General features: G+C 42.5%; 1 protein-coding gene across 1 annotated transcript; it reads left to right on the top strand.

Moving 5' to 3' along the window:
- Positions 1–314: 314 nt before the first annotated feature.
- Positions 315–17,125, top strand: CUNH16orf72 (chromosome unknown C16orf72 homolog). The gene is made up of 4 exons (XM_042036899.1): positions 315–702; positions 1,447–1,527; positions 5,583–5,858; positions 13,688–17,125. Exons 1-4 carry the CDS (start codon positions 483–485, stop codon positions 13,930–13,932), a joined length of 822 nt encoding a protein of 273 aa, XP_041892833.1. The 5' UTR covers positions 315–482; the 3' UTR covers positions 13,933–17,125.
- Positions 17,126–17,372: the final 247 nt, after the last annotated feature.

Here is a 17,372-nt window from a genome sequence, read left to right as displayed (position 1 = left end):
CGGGGGGGGCCCGGGGCGGGTGCCGCAGGGTGCGATTGCGGGGCCGCCTCACGCCAGGGGCGGGGCCGGGGCCGGGGCCGCGCGAGGCAGCGCACTGCGCACGCGCACCAGGCCGACGCCCCCGGCACGGGGCTGTGACGGTGTAACCAAACCCGCGTTAGCCCCGCCCCCGGGGTGCCCCGCTTGACGGACACGAGAACAAACCAATGAGCGCTGGGAATTCCGCACGGACCGGCTGCGCCGGGGCGGTGGCGGCCAATCGGACGCTGTGGGCGGGGCGGGCCGGCTGCGCGTTCCCAGGCGCCTCGGCCGGGCTCTCAGTGCGGTCGGGGCGGTGCCGGCGGTCGGAGTGTTTGGGGCCGGCGGAGCGACGGGCGGGCCCGGCATGGGGGTGAGGTAGGGCCGGCCCGGCGCACGGAACGAGCGCGGCCGGCTGTCGGGACCGGGTGTACGCGGCGGTGGGACGCGGAGCCGGGCGGAGGATGGAGGACAAGAAGGAGGAGGGCGAGGCGGAGATCCAGGAGCACGGGCCCGAGCACTGGTTCAGCAAGTGGGAGCGGCAGTGCCTGGCCGAGGCCGAGCAGGAGGAGGCGCTGGCGCCGGAGCTGCAGGACGAGGCGGCGGCGCAGCCTGAGCACAAGCAGCAGAAGCTCTGGCATCTCTTCCAGAATTCGGCCACCGCCGTGGCGCAGCTCTACAAGGGTGAGCACGGCCAGGGGCCTGGGGAGGGCACAGCTGGGGCGGCTACGGCCGAGAGGCCGGTAGAGCCTGAGCGCGGTGGACTCGGGGCCCGGGCAGTGGGGGGTGGGGGCGCCGAGCAGCCGCGGAGCCGCCGGGGTGGGGACGTGCCCGCAGCGGTACAAAGGGGCCGAGGCGGCGGGAGGAGCAGCTGCCGGGCCGCGGCCGCCCTGAGAGACGGACGGGAAAACAAAATGGCGAGAGGGAGGGGGAGCCGCGGTCGCGGTCCGGACAGCGCCCGGGGCGGCTCCTGCGCCGGCCCGGCCCGGCCGCACCCCCTCCTCCGGCCGCCGGAGCTCTCGGGCCGTAGCGCGGCCGCAGGGTGTCGGGGCGCTCCGCCGGGGCCGCGCCGGGAGGGTCCGGGCGGCGGGGGCGAGCCCCGAGTGCCGGGGAGGAGTGGGGGGACGGGGGGGGGGGGGGGACCCGGGAAGCCCGGCCCTGCCGGCGGCTACTGACGCCCAGCCCCGGGAAGAGACTCCGACAAAATGGCGAAGAGCGGGGCCGGGCTCATTGTGCGCCGGGGCGGGGGCGGCCGGGCGCTCCCCGCCGCGCTGGGGGCACCGCGCCCGCTGCCCCGGGCGGGCCGCTGCCCGCTCGGCCCCGATCCGGAGCTGCCTCCGGAAGGTGGAACAAAATGGCGAAACCTAACATGGCCGTTCGGAGCGGGTGACTCCAAAATAAACAGCGTGTGTCCTTCCCTCCCTGCAGACCGGGTGTGCCAGCAGCCGGGGCTCTCCCTCTGGGTCCCCTTCCAGAACGCCGCCACTGCGGTCACCAACCTCTACAAAGGTAAGGGGCTGCCCCCCCGCTGCCCCGGCAGCCCTCCCCGCCGAGCTGGGCCCTGCTCTGCCTCCTGCCTCGGCTTACTCATAAGTAGGGCCTGTTAATGTCTCTTATTCACCCTGATAAAATCTAACCCGAGACTGGTTCCTGAATCCTGCAGGTTTTCCCTGGGCCGCTTTAGCTGACGGTAGCTGAATCTTTTCTGTTGCCTCATGTCAGTGACTCATAAACTTAAAAGCTATTTTACTTTGAGCCCCTTGAAAAAGGGTGTCTTTAATATGTGTCTGTTTCTTGTGCATTCAGGGAAGCTTCCAATGGTTTATTAAACAGTACTGAAATTCTCTGCATTGTGTATATTTCATGGTGCATTAGATGTTGGGGTGTCAGTATATTGCCTTCGCTTTTGTGGTGGAGCACAGTTGGGTTTAGTGTTCATAAAATTCTGCACAGATGTTATGTGACAGAAAGTTTTATCTTCTTGTGGTAGTGAGGCTTCTTAAGCAAGCTTCCCAGTTTATTTTAAGCACAAGAATGTCATTCTGGCTGTGTCCAATGTGGCTGTAAGAAGGCACTGTTAGCCAGAACTTTGATAGGAGTGTACTCTGCATGTGGCTGTGCTTTAGTGCTGGTTTAATGGATGTTTTTGAACTCTGCAGTTCTTTGGGTTGTCATAGGAATTCTTGTCTGCAGAAGGATCATTCAGTGGTTTTTGGTTTGTTTAAAAGGTTGTGCTAAAATGAGACATATCAGGAAAGGCTGAAATTGGCACATTGTGATTCCTATTGTTACTGCCTTCCATTCCAAGGGAGGGAAGCGTTTTAAAGTTCCAGACGTTTGTTTTTCTGGCTTGTAGTTTGATTTTTTTTTTTCCTTGAGGTTTTTTTTTTAATTGGTCTGTACAACATTATATGTAGTTCTATCTGTATGTTCCTTCATATACCTTCCGTTTTGTCATTTTGGATTTGCCTTAAGCAGTTGAACTTGATGTGTTTGTGGTGGGTGATCAGATTTCTGACAGATTCGGACTGAGCAGGGAGGAAATGTTGGTGCACAACCCTTGCTGCCAGAGACTTACCTCCTGCAGAAAGTGCATTTGAGTGCTTTGTACGTGTGTCAGGTCATGTAAAGGGGCAGCACCTCAGAGCAGGAAGGTGCTGGCCTGAGGGAGTGGGTCACTAGAACGTGGCTGGGGATGCCAGTCATTTGAGAATGGTGGTAGTGTTAATAAATAGTCTGGAATAATTACAGTCTGTCTTTAAAAATGGCATGGCTCTCCCTTACAGCATCTTTAGTATGAAGATTTAGGCTGTTTATTTCTGTTTGATTACTTTTGCTCTAGGCAAAATGAGCCCTCGTTTTTGTTGGCAATGATGTGATTAACTGAAGAGTAGGTGGTCAGGGAAACTAGAATTTAAGTTGGAAGCTGACTTTAGGCAGGTGTAATGTAATGCTTCAAAAACCAGCACCTGAAGCAAATGTTTTATTCAAACAGATCTTAAAGTGCTAGAGTACCTGAGTTACTCAGGAATGCTATTTTTCAATTTTCAGTTAACTTGCAAGTCAGTAGAAATTTGGTGAGAATGTGGTAGAACCAGCTAAACGCTGTCATATCTGACAATTTGGAGTCTCTTACTGTGAACTTGCTTTCCCTAGTGATGAACATGGCTCTTAAAAACTCCTATTTTTCACATTCTCAGTACTGTTTGTTTTGGAGGACTCTGTCAAAACACTGGAGGAAGACTTGGTGTGGTGAAGGGAACATCACAAACTGCTTCCTGCCTTGTCAGCTGGTTTCTGATCTGATAAATACTTGGGTTTTTGAGGCATCATCTTTTTAACAAGAGCAACCTGAGGAATGGTGCATAATGAGAATGCCATGATGTCTTGAATGTCAGCATTTCTTCTGAATATAGATTAGAAGTTTAATATCAAACCACCCTGATGGTCTTATGTCCTGAATTTCTGGTGCTGGTGATAGAGACTGCATTCAAGGCACTTGATTATCTTCCAGATTGCACTAAAAAAGTGAAGGCATGACTTGTAATGGAGGATTTAGAACTTGAGGCCACTGTGGGAAGTTTTAGGTACATGTTAGAATAAGACTTCTGAGCTTATAGTTTACCTTTTTATTAAAAAAACCCTGAATATTTTCTAATGTTAATTTTGACTTGGTAATTTCAGAATGTATGCAGTTTTACTGCTTAGGTTTTGCCAGCTTAACTTTGTAAACAAAGTAGTTGTGGCTTTTACCATAAAAATCTAATCTTCCCAGGGTAATGATGCTTGAAACTTCTCTGGGCTGCATAAGCAGTCCGTGTTTGACCTCATACCTAATTCACAGTTAGCACTTTGTAAAGCATTCTGATACACAAAGAAAGCAGGGTATTGATGTAAAGTCAGCCTCCAAGCCTCAGAAGGACACTCCTGGTATTTCAGGAAGTGATTAAAGGAATATTTTCACTTCCAAGTTGGCTCCAGAGTGTTTGGGCAGCTTTTACTGCCAATGCATTGGTGTCTGGGCTGCTGTGGAGTATAAAATGGCAGAAGGAATAACCTGTCATGTTGCCATTGCTTTCAGAGGAGTTAGCATTTGTAAATGTAGCCTTTAGATTACAAAGTAGTACAGGCAAAATACTCTTAGAGCGGGTAAAAGTAACAGGCTAAGTGTACTTTGTGTACCTGTTTAGTTTGTATTCCAAAAGCACCAAGATTTAACTCAGCTCGGTTTGAGGTGGTTTTGGTCTGTTGTGTTAGGTTTGAAGTGCTGCTCTTCGGCAGTGTAGATTTCAGTGCTATCTTTTATGGACTGTGCCGTGGTGCCTTAGAATATAAGTCCAAAAATAGCATTTAGTAGTGGTTCTTTTTGGGTTCTGGAGTGTGAGAAAGCTACATTAGATGTGCATGTCACTGTTTGTAAACCAATATCTTGGGGTAGCTGTTCTTAAAGAAATAGCTTCATGTTCTGGGCAAATGGCTTTTGCCTTGGACTTCATTAATAAAACAAGAATATAAAATGCTGTTTAAATCAGCTTTGCCACATTGAAAAAAATCCATGGAATTCAAGTGAACAAAATTGGAGTGCATATGTTGATGTCTTTTAAGGAGCAAGAGCAACATAATATTTTACATTAAACTGAAATAGCTGTTGTCAAAGCTCTGATAGCAAACATATGACAAACAAGATGAGCATAATTATGTAGTGAACTGGATTTGTCCCACCTGTTACTGTGGTTTGAAAGTTACTCAAACTGGTAGCCAGAAATACACTTCCCGAAGTTTGAAAGCAACTTAATACATGGCATTTAAGTCTTTTGGAGGCACAGTTGTAACTGATGTGCACAGGTGACTAGTTACATCAACAGAGTGAAATTGCATTTTGTAGTAGGATTTATTGCAAACAGTGTGTTTAAAGCTTTTGTATATCAAAAATTGCAGTGGGATCCTAAACGGGGAAGGATACTTTCTTAGCCTCCCTTTGTAAATGGTACGTTGCCTAATTGAGAGGCATTTAGGACACTCGTGTTCTAACTAGTTTCAAAACTATGGTCTATGAATTGTCTCTGCAATTGAAATTCAGCTGAAAATAGAAGAACTTGAAAGAAATCTGAATTTTCAGGCAATTCCTTACCTGTCAGAATGAAGAGAAGCAGTTACTCCTTTCTTATTTTGGGGCTTCCTGGCTCTATTGATGCACTTTGTGTGTCTGTTGTCCATTGATTTAAGTATCTTCCTCAGACTGACAAGCTCTAAGTGTGTTTTAATGTAAATGAACAGTGCTGTGGTGTCGACCTGAAGTACAGTAAATGCTGTTTAAGTGGTGCTGGAGTTGCTGTTGACTATCTGGCTTGTAAAGAGGATGGAACATTTTGGCTAATACTCTCTTTAGGTTTAGTGGAGCTCATCTTTGCTGCTGCAGCCACCTTGGTGCTGCCTTGTGGTGTGACCTGTAGAAGATGTAGATACTTCTTCTTTCCCGTGGTTGACAGGAAGCCACATCAGTGCTGTGCCATGCTACACATTGCTGTGTAACACTAAAAGAACTTTTTTCTGTCTTCTTGCAGAAAGTGTGGATGCCCACCAGCGAAGCTTTGATTTAGGAATTCAGATTGGCTATCAGCGTCGGAATAAGGATGTGTTAGCCTGGGTTAAAAAACGCAGAAGAACTATTCGAAGAGAAGACTTGATCAGCTTCCTTTGTGGAAAAGTCCCTCCTCCAAGAAATTCTAGAGCTCCCCCAAGACTGACTGTAGTATCCCCTAACCGAGCTACTTCAACAGAAACTAGCTCATCTGTAGAGACTGATTTGCAACCCTTCCGTGAAGCCATAGCTCTGCATGGTAACAGTCACTTTTTCAATACTACTTGGTTAAAATTGGGTGGGGGTTCTTAAAGCATGTTTGGCATATGTAATGTACCTGGTGTTCCAGCTGAAGGTATTCCCTTCATTCTTTAAGGGAGCTTTTGCATGTGTAAGGCTTGTGTTGGCTGCTAAAAATTTGTATAGCTGAGTATTTTGAATGAAGAAAAGGTATTGAATAAAAATGAAATTTGGGTCTGTAATACTCCACAGCTGTGAACTCAACAGTTAAGTATCAAGTCTCGGTAGTGTTTTTGAAGCATGAAGAGGCTTGGCATTCATACCAATGCTAAAGCAAGCAGAATTCTTGGAAAATGGTAATGCTATGCTGGCAACTAGTTAAATATTAAGATTTGACTACTAGCAAGTTTTTGGGGGCTTAGGGAGGCAATTTGATGTCTGAGGCTTCTGTCTCTAGCTCTCTAATACCTTTGTTAGGCACTGGATAATGCAGTTTGGCATTCTGCTTAATATACCCTGGAAAGGGTGTTTCATGTGCACGTTTTTGTAATAGAGTCCTGTTCAGAACTTTGTTCTAGTTCACTTTCAGATTTACATATCTTCCAGTGTCATACTGAATTGCCTTCCTTGCCATCACCAGCAGTGTTGGTGGTGTATGTAATTTCAGATCTGAATATTCAGTAGCTTATTCTGTATTGGATTATGATTTAGCAAGTGAGAGACAAATGTGCTTTAAATTGCTCTTGAGGTGAGATGAGGCTGTTCACCTCTGGCTGTCATGCCTTCTAGAATTCAAAAGGGTAGCAGATACCTTGAGGTACAAACCGTAGACCATTCTAAAAGTAAAAGTTAAGCTATCTAGAAGTGCAACCTAAATGAAAATTTTACTGTCTGGGTATTCTCAGTGGGGTTAGAATTGATGACTTAATTAGATGAGTGAATTCCTGAAAATGCAGTCTTTGCTTCTGCTGTGCTGTGGTGGTTTTTCAAGATACACAATTCAGACAGTGTTACTCGAGGTAACAGCCTAAGCCTGGTGTTATTGGCTGCTCTGTTGCCATTTAAACCAAACATGCTTCCACCTAGTCATGTCGGTTTTGGCAGTTTCCTGTCTCATACTGGGAGCGGGTTAGGGAATTCTGTGCACCCCTGTTGCTTACTCAGCGTAGATAAAATTAATGAGAACAACTGCAGAAGCTGGCTCTCACTGTGACAAACACCCTCTTAAAAATTATTTTCTGAAAATATAGTTGAATCTGTGGAGTTAGATTTAACTGTAAGGGCTCAATCTCAGGTGAGAGGAAGCTTAGGTAGGCTCAACTCAGCACAGTCAGCTCTCTGAGTAAACTCAGAGGCATTTTTATTGGTAATATGGCTCTTTTTGTGTCCATGTATTATTTCCTAGCATCTGCTTTGTATAGAGGTGGTTTATGGAAGTCACTTCTCTATAGCATGAGGATCTGAACAATGATGCATAATGTTTTCCATATTTCATAATGTATTGCGGGGTCGTGGGGAAATTCTGTGCTGTGTAGTGGCACTGCAGGGGCTCAAAATGTACTTTTCCCCTTCATCAGCTGGTTGACAAGATTACATGTCAGTCACCTTTTGGATTAGGTTCTCCTGATACCAGTTTCAATCTGGTCCTTGACACAAATGCTTTTGTGCTAATCCTTTAGTGACTAGGCTTATATTGGGCCTCATAACTGTTTTTATGATGTCTGCATTCCTCCAGCTTCTCCCCCTTTTTTTTTTTCCTTTAACATTAGGGAAGTTGTGATTAAGCAATCTCATGAACTCATTTCCTATTTATTGTAGGGCTTCTCAAAACTATGTTTTGATTTTGAAGCCTGCCAAGGATCTTCAGGTGTGTGTAAATTGTCTTCATTAGGCCTGTGCTTATTGTAAGTTTTGGCACATTCTTTGAAAGTGCTACTTCTAGGTATTATGAGGGAACATGAGAACCTGATGATGGTGAACAACAGTCCAGGCACCGAGGTTTTGAGGGGAGTTTTCAACTGGCATGTAAAGGAGCGAGGCTGTTTTGTGCTGGTTGGCTTCCTGTGGGAATGGAATATTTCTTTATTGATCATGTGGATGGGTTGAATTAGATTTGAGGGATAATGCTAAAACTTTTCTGCTCACAGCAAGACCTCTTCTAGTGAGGCAGAGATAGGTATGAATAGCCTATGGCACCAAGTAAAGCTCAGTGAAAGCAGAATTGGTCTATTGACTTCTCAGAAATAGGTACTAATACATGTCTGAAGACCGTGGCATTATAACTTGCTGATCTTCCCCTTTGATGATGGAAAATGCCTGTTTTTTCATCATGTAACCCCTAAATGTACCATAAACATGTCTGAAAATTTTGACAGAAGCAGTGGTAACAAAATAGCTAAGAATTCAGTATTTCCTGGAACATCAAACACAATTCTAGGTGTATGCCCCAGACTAAAACATTAGAGAATAGCATCTTTTAGGTATCAGTACAATCTTTAAAGTGTATGCTTCATCTGAAAAGAAATATGTTAAAATTGGATTTTTAGCCTTGCCTCTTCTGTCTACAACCCTGTAATGTCTGACTTATATCTCTGCAAGATGGTTGACAGCTTTTTTTTGACAAAAGCTAGGGATGTTGAACCCAGAATTTAATATTGTAGTACTGATTATCAAGTCTTTCTACTACAAGAAAACTTGTCTTGAAAGCAGAACAGTAGAGAAGTACTTGTTATAGTAGCTAAAAGCAAAATTATCATGACAAAAAATTAAACATGAGAATGTTTAAGGTGTATGTGATCTCCCTTTTAACTTCATTGCACCTGTGTTCTGCAGTTGTTACTGAAGTCTTTAGTGTTACTTAGTGAGAATGAGACTTTGGAACCTTACTCTTGAGAGAGTAAACTCTGGTAAACAAAATCTCTTTCCTTATTACCAGCTTTTCATTGTTAGCATGCTAGTGGGTAAGCTTTCAAATAAAGCATGGCTGGCAGCGTGAACTGTGAATATTTGAAAAGAAGTTCAAGCCTTTTAGAAAAGCTGGGTAGTTATCTCAAGGTAATACATGATGTTTTACTCTGAAGTGCCAGTGCATTTTTCTGAAACTTCAATGAAACATCAGTCTGATGGTTGGTGTTTCAAGATGTGGTAGTAGAAGATAATAAGTACCTTCGTTGTCCAACATCTCAATTAGAGAGTTGGGTTTTTAACTTCTGTTAGCCCCTGAAATGTGATTGCAGCTAGGGAAAGTGTGGATGTAATCTTGACCTACTCTCTGGATGTGTATTGACATTTCTAGTTCTGTAAGAGATGAGTTTCAAATGACAGAATTACATCAATCTGAGCTAACAGTACAGGATTACCAAACGCTGCCATGTGCTAGACCACTTTGTGCCTGGCTGTAGCTGGCATACCAAGTCTTGTGCACAGCCCATCCTTTACTGTGGAATGTACTCCATGTTTCACAGACCACCCTTCCCAGCATAATGTGAGAAAATGCTGTGATTTGAGGAGGGGAAAGAAGCTTGGAAAGGTAATGTTGAAATGCATTTGACTTGAGCATTCCTAAACAAAAATCAGGTGAATTTGGGGAAAAAAATAGGGCAACAGTACAGTGAGAGAATATTAGTTCTTTTTCTCCTCAGCGTTAGTGTTGATGTATATCATTCACGTGATTGGGTCTCTCTTCGGGTAGACAGAACACTTGCATGTAGAAGTGTGTGGCCTGGCCGCTTAAGAGGCTGAATTTCCACTAGCCCTTCATATTTGCTTGTCAAAATACTAAAGTGCAGTTTAAAACAGAGCATTTGGCAGAGTGGAGAAACAGAAGTTGGTAAAAGAGGGGGTGGGAGAACAGAGTTCAGATTGGTCTGACATAGTTTAATTTAAAGGTTGTGTGTATATGTAGCTGTGATGGAATTGTGTGTTGGTATGTGCTGCTAAAACTTGCTATTTGAGCCAGTACTGTGAAAGGGTGAATATGACATAGAGTGACAATGATCTCTCTGCATGCCATTTTGTATTTATCTGGGGTTATTAACTAATTCCTGCTTTAGTCCCACTTATCTAAGCGTGAATGTTCCTTTTGATACTTCCTGATTAAAACTTCTTGAAAACAATAGTTAATGCTATTACTATACTGAACAGTAGCTACCCAGTATATTATGCCATGGTGGTGATGTGACTAAGTCCTACATGGATGTGATTGTAGTGCAGGTGAAAGAGCATTTACAGTTTGTTAGGCCAGTGGTGATAAATTTGCTAATTTTGAGCTGACAGTTTTAAGTATTTTGTAATCCATGAAACATACTTTCAGTCAAGACTTCTAATATCTTGATAGTTTTGGAGGGTACTTTGTTGTAAATTGGCTAGTATTGGTCACAGCTCTCTCTAATAGTACTATGAAACCTTCAGAATAGAACTTTTCTGTAAAATTGTTTATGAAATGTCATATTGTTGATGTCTGAAAGATATGACAGGAATCAGAATGTACTAGGTACTGCAAAGTATTTGAGATATGCCCTCCACTTCAAACCTTTCCAGTTTAAAAAGGGGTTAAGAGCCATGTGTGCTTTCTTAATGGCCTCTAACGATAAAGGAGATGTCCCTGGTAGAAAGGAGTGTGAGACTTCAGAGGTGGTTGTGAGATTGTGGGAAGAGTAAAGCCACTTTAGCAGCTGTTTGGATCTCGGTCCTGTTATATAGACAAAACTGGTGTGCCTGTGGTTAGGCCATGTTAATCACAATATAGAAATTTGAGGTTGGGAAATCGTGTTTGCTGACAGTCATGTCATCTTACCACTTCCTAGTGTCAGTTATTGCTTTAAATGTTTTGGGAAGAGCTCTGAGTCCACTGAAAGCTTAAACTCAGAGTAATTCACAGTAAATGGTTTTTCTGAGATTTCCTCTACTTTGCCATAGCTTCCTGAGAAAAAAACTTAACTCTTTTCCCTGTCGACCAAAAGTAGATTCTTTGAGCGTTGCAGATTGTTCTCAGAGATGTTGGTTACATGAAGTTGCATCTTGATATTTGAGTTTGCTTTGACTCTTCCATGTTAGCTCAATTAGCCAATCCTAAACTGTGATCTGAGTGTTTTGTTTGGCAGTTCTGCTCCCCTGGATGAATGGGCAGTGCTGTGTAATCTGGCTAACTGCCAGGAACCGATCCCAGGTTGTCACTCAGTCTGTCAGCGTACCCAGTCATGACTCTTACTAGTACTAAATACCTGTGTGAGCTACAAGATTAACCTGTAGCTCTAAGTCCATGCTGTGATGCAATATCCTTGTATTCTGATCTGTAGAAATTAATTCAAAGCTACTCTCCTGTCTTTGACATCACGTTGTATTGAAGATTTTAACTTCTAGTTAACTTCTCCTGAAGGTTGTGTATCTAAATGTACACTGATTCAGTATTACCTAAATACTGGGAAGTCAGTGACTGCTTTAGGCATTGCTTGTGAACTTTGGCAGTCTGGTTTAGATTATGCTGCAGTGTATTACAGGTGCATCTTTTAACTGTATCTACTATTTTAAAGCATGCTTGTTACTTGAAAAGGCTCCACTTAAAAACACAGTTCTTGAGTGGTGCTGAAAAATGTCTTTTCACATCACAGGGAAGTTTTGGGGTTTATTTAGAATAACTTTTCTCCCCTTACTTGAGCATTAGACATAATAAAAAGATGCTGTGATGAAACTGAATTACTATGTTGCTCATTTGGTATGAGTTGTATAACAATAAATGACTGATAAGTGATGTAAATTGTTGACTCTTAAGTGTAAGTAATACACTGAACTTGTGTGGTCACAGCAGTTTTGCTTGGAATAGTAATGTGGGGGGAAATCTCTACAATCAGTTTGGATTTGAAAAAATGTCACCTGTATGCTGTCAGATTTTTTTCAATTTAAATGTACAGGATGAATTAATGCTTTTTTCTAATGTATGTCATGCCAGTTGAAATTAAACTACTGATGTCTTTGAATTGTGAAGTGATTTGTTACCTGCTCAAACTGTGCATGTTGGTAGTTTATCCAGGTTATGGTATCTGAATTGGCTTTATCTCATACATCTGTCATCAAGTAGCTGCTTTACTTTCTTGGCTAGATGCATGGGAAATTCTTTTCCTAATGGTTTTGGATTTAAGTTTGACCTTAATCCTGAGAATACTGTCACAAACCTTGTTTCTGAGTTACCTTTACACTAAAACAGCTTCTGCTGTTTAAATAACTCTTGCCATTGTGAGTGAAAGATGATTTTGCTATTAATGAAATCTGCAGGGCACCTCTCAGAGTTCAGACCATGCTTCTGAGCCCTGTTTGAACACCACTTAGAGCTGTAAGCAAAAGCCCTAAGAAAGCATTAGTGATTAGTGGCTGTTTCTACTGGTTGTTACATAATGCCAGATCTGTGTAAAAGTATTTCCTGTGCTGTTACAAATTCAAAGCTTTAAATGTTCATTCGGTAATGTTCCTTAGAATGAAGTCGGTTGGCCTGCTCCATCCTGACTTGTGTGTTAACCTGCCATTGCTGCAGATGGCTTTAGACTTCAGCTTCTAGCTGAGGTTTCTGGTGAGTGGTGTTGTAGCTCTAGCAGTCCTCTCTTCCCAGAGCCTCTGAAGTTGCCTATTTGGCCTACCAGCAGCTGGTGGATTGAGTTTTGTTAGACTTGACTTGTCAGTCAGTGACTTTTGGCTGCTTACTTGGCAGTATATGGAGATGTGAATTAAATGGCTGCACACACAAGATTTATGATGGCTGGACAGAGCTATAGAACGTTTGAGACTGGAGAAGAGAGCTCTAAGATTTTGACAGTTGCTGAGAGTGGAATCTTCTGGGGCAGTTTAACATTTCCTTGTTCTTACTGTTAGAAAAATATCGTGTCATCTTCTGTTCATTATGTTTCCTAGGGCCAACAGATATTTTTGTACTTTCCTACTATTACACAGATTTGAAGATGTTATGATAGCAAAGAGGTTTGTCTTATCTCTGTGCTCCTGTTTATCTCCAAATAAGCCTGAATTGCAAATTGAGAAGAGTAGTTAGGCTTACTAAACTTATGTTTTGGAATGTCCCACTTTTGTAAAACTGTTATGTTACAGAAGGCAGAGTTTAAATTGGTATGAAGTTCATGGTTGTCTTTTTATGGCCTTGTTTCTACAAGAAATAAACTTCAGTTTGAATCAAACACTATTAACTGAACACAAACCAAAGTTCTTGCAGGGTACCTGTGATAGTGATTTGTATCAGATCTGTCAATAACAAATTTTGGGTGATTGTCACGTGGTTTTTCTTGCTTGTTATTTAAGTGCCTTTCTGAATTTACTAATACTAATGTGTTGGCTGTTAGTGTTAGCCATGAAATAAAGCTTGTATTTATAAACTAGCTGTGGTGTACACCTGTCTGCTGCCATACTGCAGTTTCCTTCAGGGAGTGAAAGGGAGCAGGGTGGTGGTATTGAAACAAGACTGAGTCGGTTCAACTGGAAAGTCCTTGGCAGGGCTGCGTAACTCTTGGTCCAGTGTGAAGCCTTTAAATTGAAATAGTCTGCTCTTGAGTATGTCCATGTTTTGAATAGCATGTCATGCTGATGGAGTTAATGTTTGCCAGAGCGTGTTGTTACAACCTGGTGTATAAACTCACTTTTAATGTCATAAAAAGCAGTTCTGGTAATTACTGGATTATTCCATGGACTGAAAGCTGAGAAGGTGTGCTCTGGACTGGAATGGTACAAATAGTAGGATGAAGTGCCTTTAAGATCTCAGCAGAATTTGGCTGAGTGCGATCCTTTCTGGCGCACGTGGGAACTGAACTTTCTGTGCTGTCTGACTGAAGCCCTTTTTCTCTCTCTCCCCAGGTCTTAGTGGTGCAATGGCTAGTATAAGTGTTCGCTCGAGTACCCCAGGCTCGCCTACTCACGTGAGCAGTGGCTCCAATGCTAGTCGAAGGAGAAATGGACTCCATGATGTTGATTTGAACACTTTCATATCAGAAGAAATGGCACTCCACTTGGACAATGGTGGAACTAGAAAGCGTACCTCAGCCCAGTGTGGCGATGTCATTACAGACTCACCAACTCATAAACGCAACAGAATGATCTAAACTGCAAAAATTTCAAACCCACCATGCTGCTTGAAAGCCACTTGATCCTCAGAGTACTATTGAAAAGGAAACATGAGGCCATCTTTCCATATTCACTGTTTAAGACAAAGAATTCAATAAATGCCATAAAGGAAATTTTAGATATTACATTAGATGCCTCTTGTAACTGCGGCTTTCTTAAACTATATTCTTAGCAGAGGACATCAGATATTGTGTAGTAGTTAGCAAGATCATCATAGGCGAACATGTATCTGTTCCAAGGCTAAAAGTGACCTTACTTGTATTATTAAAGGGAAAGGAAATTTCAGATGTTTATTTGGCTATAGAATTCTCTTTTTTGTCCTTTATTTCCTGCTTTGAGTATTTGCTTAAACAGTATTGCCAGTTTGACTGAAATTGTCTACAACATGACTTGGCATCTTTGTCAAAACTGCAGGCTTCCATTTTTGCAGCACTGTACCATGCACCTAGTTTCTGTATAGTAACAGTGTGCAAGTTATAAATATTGGACTGTACCCTTTTTAGTTTTAAAAGCAGTTGCTAATTCTGGTGATTGTGTGATAATGTAAAGAGGTGCTATGATGGTCATGCAATTAATACTTAATATTGAATCAATACAAGGATCTTTATTGGATTCACTTTGTGTGTTCTAGTGCTCTGAAGTAGCAATATTAAACTTTTCCCCGATTAACTTCATAGGCTTTTAAATCAGTTTGAGAAAATATATGTACTTATTGGTATTATCCTTGTGGTAATCATACACAGTGCAGACTGCACCAGTGCTGACCTAAATTTAGAGAAAAATGTCCTGTAATTGGAAAATAGGCTTTTCTGTTCAGTATTAGTGAAGGGTAGGTTTTGTGTACACCCATATCCTATTTTACATTTCTTGTGAAGTAATTGCCCATTGCTGGGGAGGGGTGGGAGGAGAGGGAATGTGGGGAATAGTTGGAAAAGGGGTGTGTTCTAACAAGTAAGACTTCTGGTCACATGTGGAAACTTGGACTAACTTAAGATTCTGTGTGATGCCATCCCCTTGAGGAGGGAGTGACATGCAGGTTCTGTGAAGTGCTAAGAAAATAATTTAAAACTGGAAGTTGATGATAAAACTCTGGATAAACATGCCATAAGCATGAATTTAAAAGGATAAATGGCTTTCTTTTTGTGTTTAGCTTACATTCATAGGATTGAACTCTGGCTGCCATAACTTAAGCATAGTCTAAAACTGATCTAGAGATCAAGACTGATCTGCTGCAAATCTGTTTCTGAATGGGGAAGGACAGATGTCAGTCTCAGAGTGTCCTGACTATTTTTATACATAGAGGGAGGAAGTCTTTGGTGGAGAGCTCTGGCTTTTAGGCCTCTAAATCTCTGCCTTGGAGAGGAATAACAAAGGAAGAATAAGAAATGAAGAGCTCCAAACCTGCATGTTGGGAAAGGGGTATTTAGTGAGGTGGTATGCATGCTTTAACTGGAAGCGTAGGCTGATCCTGGGATTAAATGTAGCTATGCTAGATTCCCAATACTAAAAATTGTGGCTTCTAGCAAAGTTAAGGCACCTTGAGCTCCACGTTAATACACAGCTCTTCAAGACTTTTGCTTACGTGCTTGTAGAGTCAGATCTCTTTTGTATTATCTTTGCTGTTTGAAACAGACTTCACTGTAGGTTTGCCCTTTTTACCCTGGTGCCCTCTCATTGATGTCTGTTGTCAAGGCAAGACAGCAATGCTGTGTGAGTCACTCAAGGCTCTCTACTTGAGCATGATCTCCTTGCCTTGTGGTGCTTCCATCACATTTCTTTACACCGAAGAGTCCTTGAAGATGTCAGCAGTTGCACAGTACTGTAGTGAGAGGCTCTGTAGTTCATGGACAGCTGTCACAACTGTCCAAAGTGAAGTGGTAAGAACTGCTCCAACCCCCCCGTGTTACATAGCTGAACTTGCACATCACTTGAAGACTCAATATACATTAATTTCAGTTACTGCTATTAACTACAATTCATAAGGTTTAGTTTATGTAAGATATTAATACTGCATAAAGCTAGTTTTCATTTGGAGACTGCATTTTCAGCAAAGATTTTGAAGATGGTATCTGAATATATGTTAGTATTTATTGGACTGAAGGATTTGTTGGCAGAGGGATTTTTCCAGAGGGATTTTTCTGTTCTGAAAGAAAGGTGGAGTCCTGAGCAGAAAGGACATGTGTGAGAACCGTTCTTGAGCTCTTCTGTTTATTTGTTGACTGGCTTGTACAAGCAAGATGCTTATGCTCTGCAACTTCTAACACACTTTATTCTTAATGTGGTAAAGGTGACATCGTACTGGTATCAGTTCTGCACACAGGAACTGTAGCAGTGCTGCTGGTCTAGCCCAAATACAGAGCCTGTTCAAATTACTTCTTCCCTTCCTTGCAATTAAATAAATCCTGTTAATGCTCTGAAGCATTAATTCAGTCTATTACCATCTAAAACTAAATTTGTCTGGCTTCTTATTTAATTAGTGCCATTTTTCTTTGAAAGAAAGCAGACTTTGATATTAAACTGGTTGCATTAATTTTTTTTTTGCTTATACCTTAAATATTTGGCGACTTTTGATTGTTTTTCATTTAGCCCCAACTGTTGTTTGCTCTTTGACCTCTGCCAGAATGATCAAAAATGCATGTATTCACCTGATAAACACAGGAGAACAGGTTGTCTCTAAAAAAAAAAAAAATAAAAAAAGTCCAGTACCTGTTGCTTTGAAGACTATTTCTTGTGCCAGTGTAGAAAATTGATGTTCTGGTAATAGCTTTTGGCTATTATCCAAACCAGCTCCTGGAGCCAGAAGTGAGTTGATTTTCAGTAAGGAACACTGACTTGAGAACTGTTTAGTTTGGTAAAATGGTGCTTACTTTTGCTTTCTCCTCTGAGTCGTGCAGTTGCCCGGTCTCTTCTCCATGTACATCCAATCTAACCTGAATGTGCGGCAGTTACATACAGTACATCCTGCACTGAAGCTACTGAGCTTGGCTTGCTTATTAATGAAGTAAGTTTTAAATGTTCAATTTAAATCTATATTACAATAAGGTAATGCAAAAATGATTTTGGCTGAAATTGAAGTCCTGCAGTTAAACTTACTTTCAAATGTGGTTTACCCAGCTGGAGTAATAGAAACTCTAAGTCATAATAAACCTAATAAAAAAAAAATACAACTAATCAGGCTGCTTTGTAGTTCTTTAAGTTTCTGAATAATACAGTCCGTGGGTAATCCCAAATAAGATGTGATTAGTGTGAGTTGACAGGCTGCCTTGGTTCTGTAGATCAGGACTTTCCTTGAATGCAATTTGCTGGTAACTGTTTGGTGTAGCATACACACAGGTTTTTCTTTTGTCCCTTTTGGACTAATGCAGGTACAAAAAATTGGGGTGTACTACATTTGTACAAGATGTTCTGCAGACTTCAA

Source organism: Corvus kubaryi, unplaced genomic scaffold (genome assembly GCF_017639235.1).
Source record: "Corvus kubaryi isolate FWS band 111438036 unplaced genomic scaffold, C.kubaryi_AGA036_p1.0 37387, whole genome shotgun sequence".
Taxonomy (NCBI): Eukaryota; Metazoa; Chordata; class Aves; order Passeriformes; family Corvidae; genus Corvus; species Corvus kubaryi.
The sequence above is the reverse complement of the archived record's forward strand: the minus strand, read 5'-3'. Positions and strand labels throughout refer to the sequence as shown.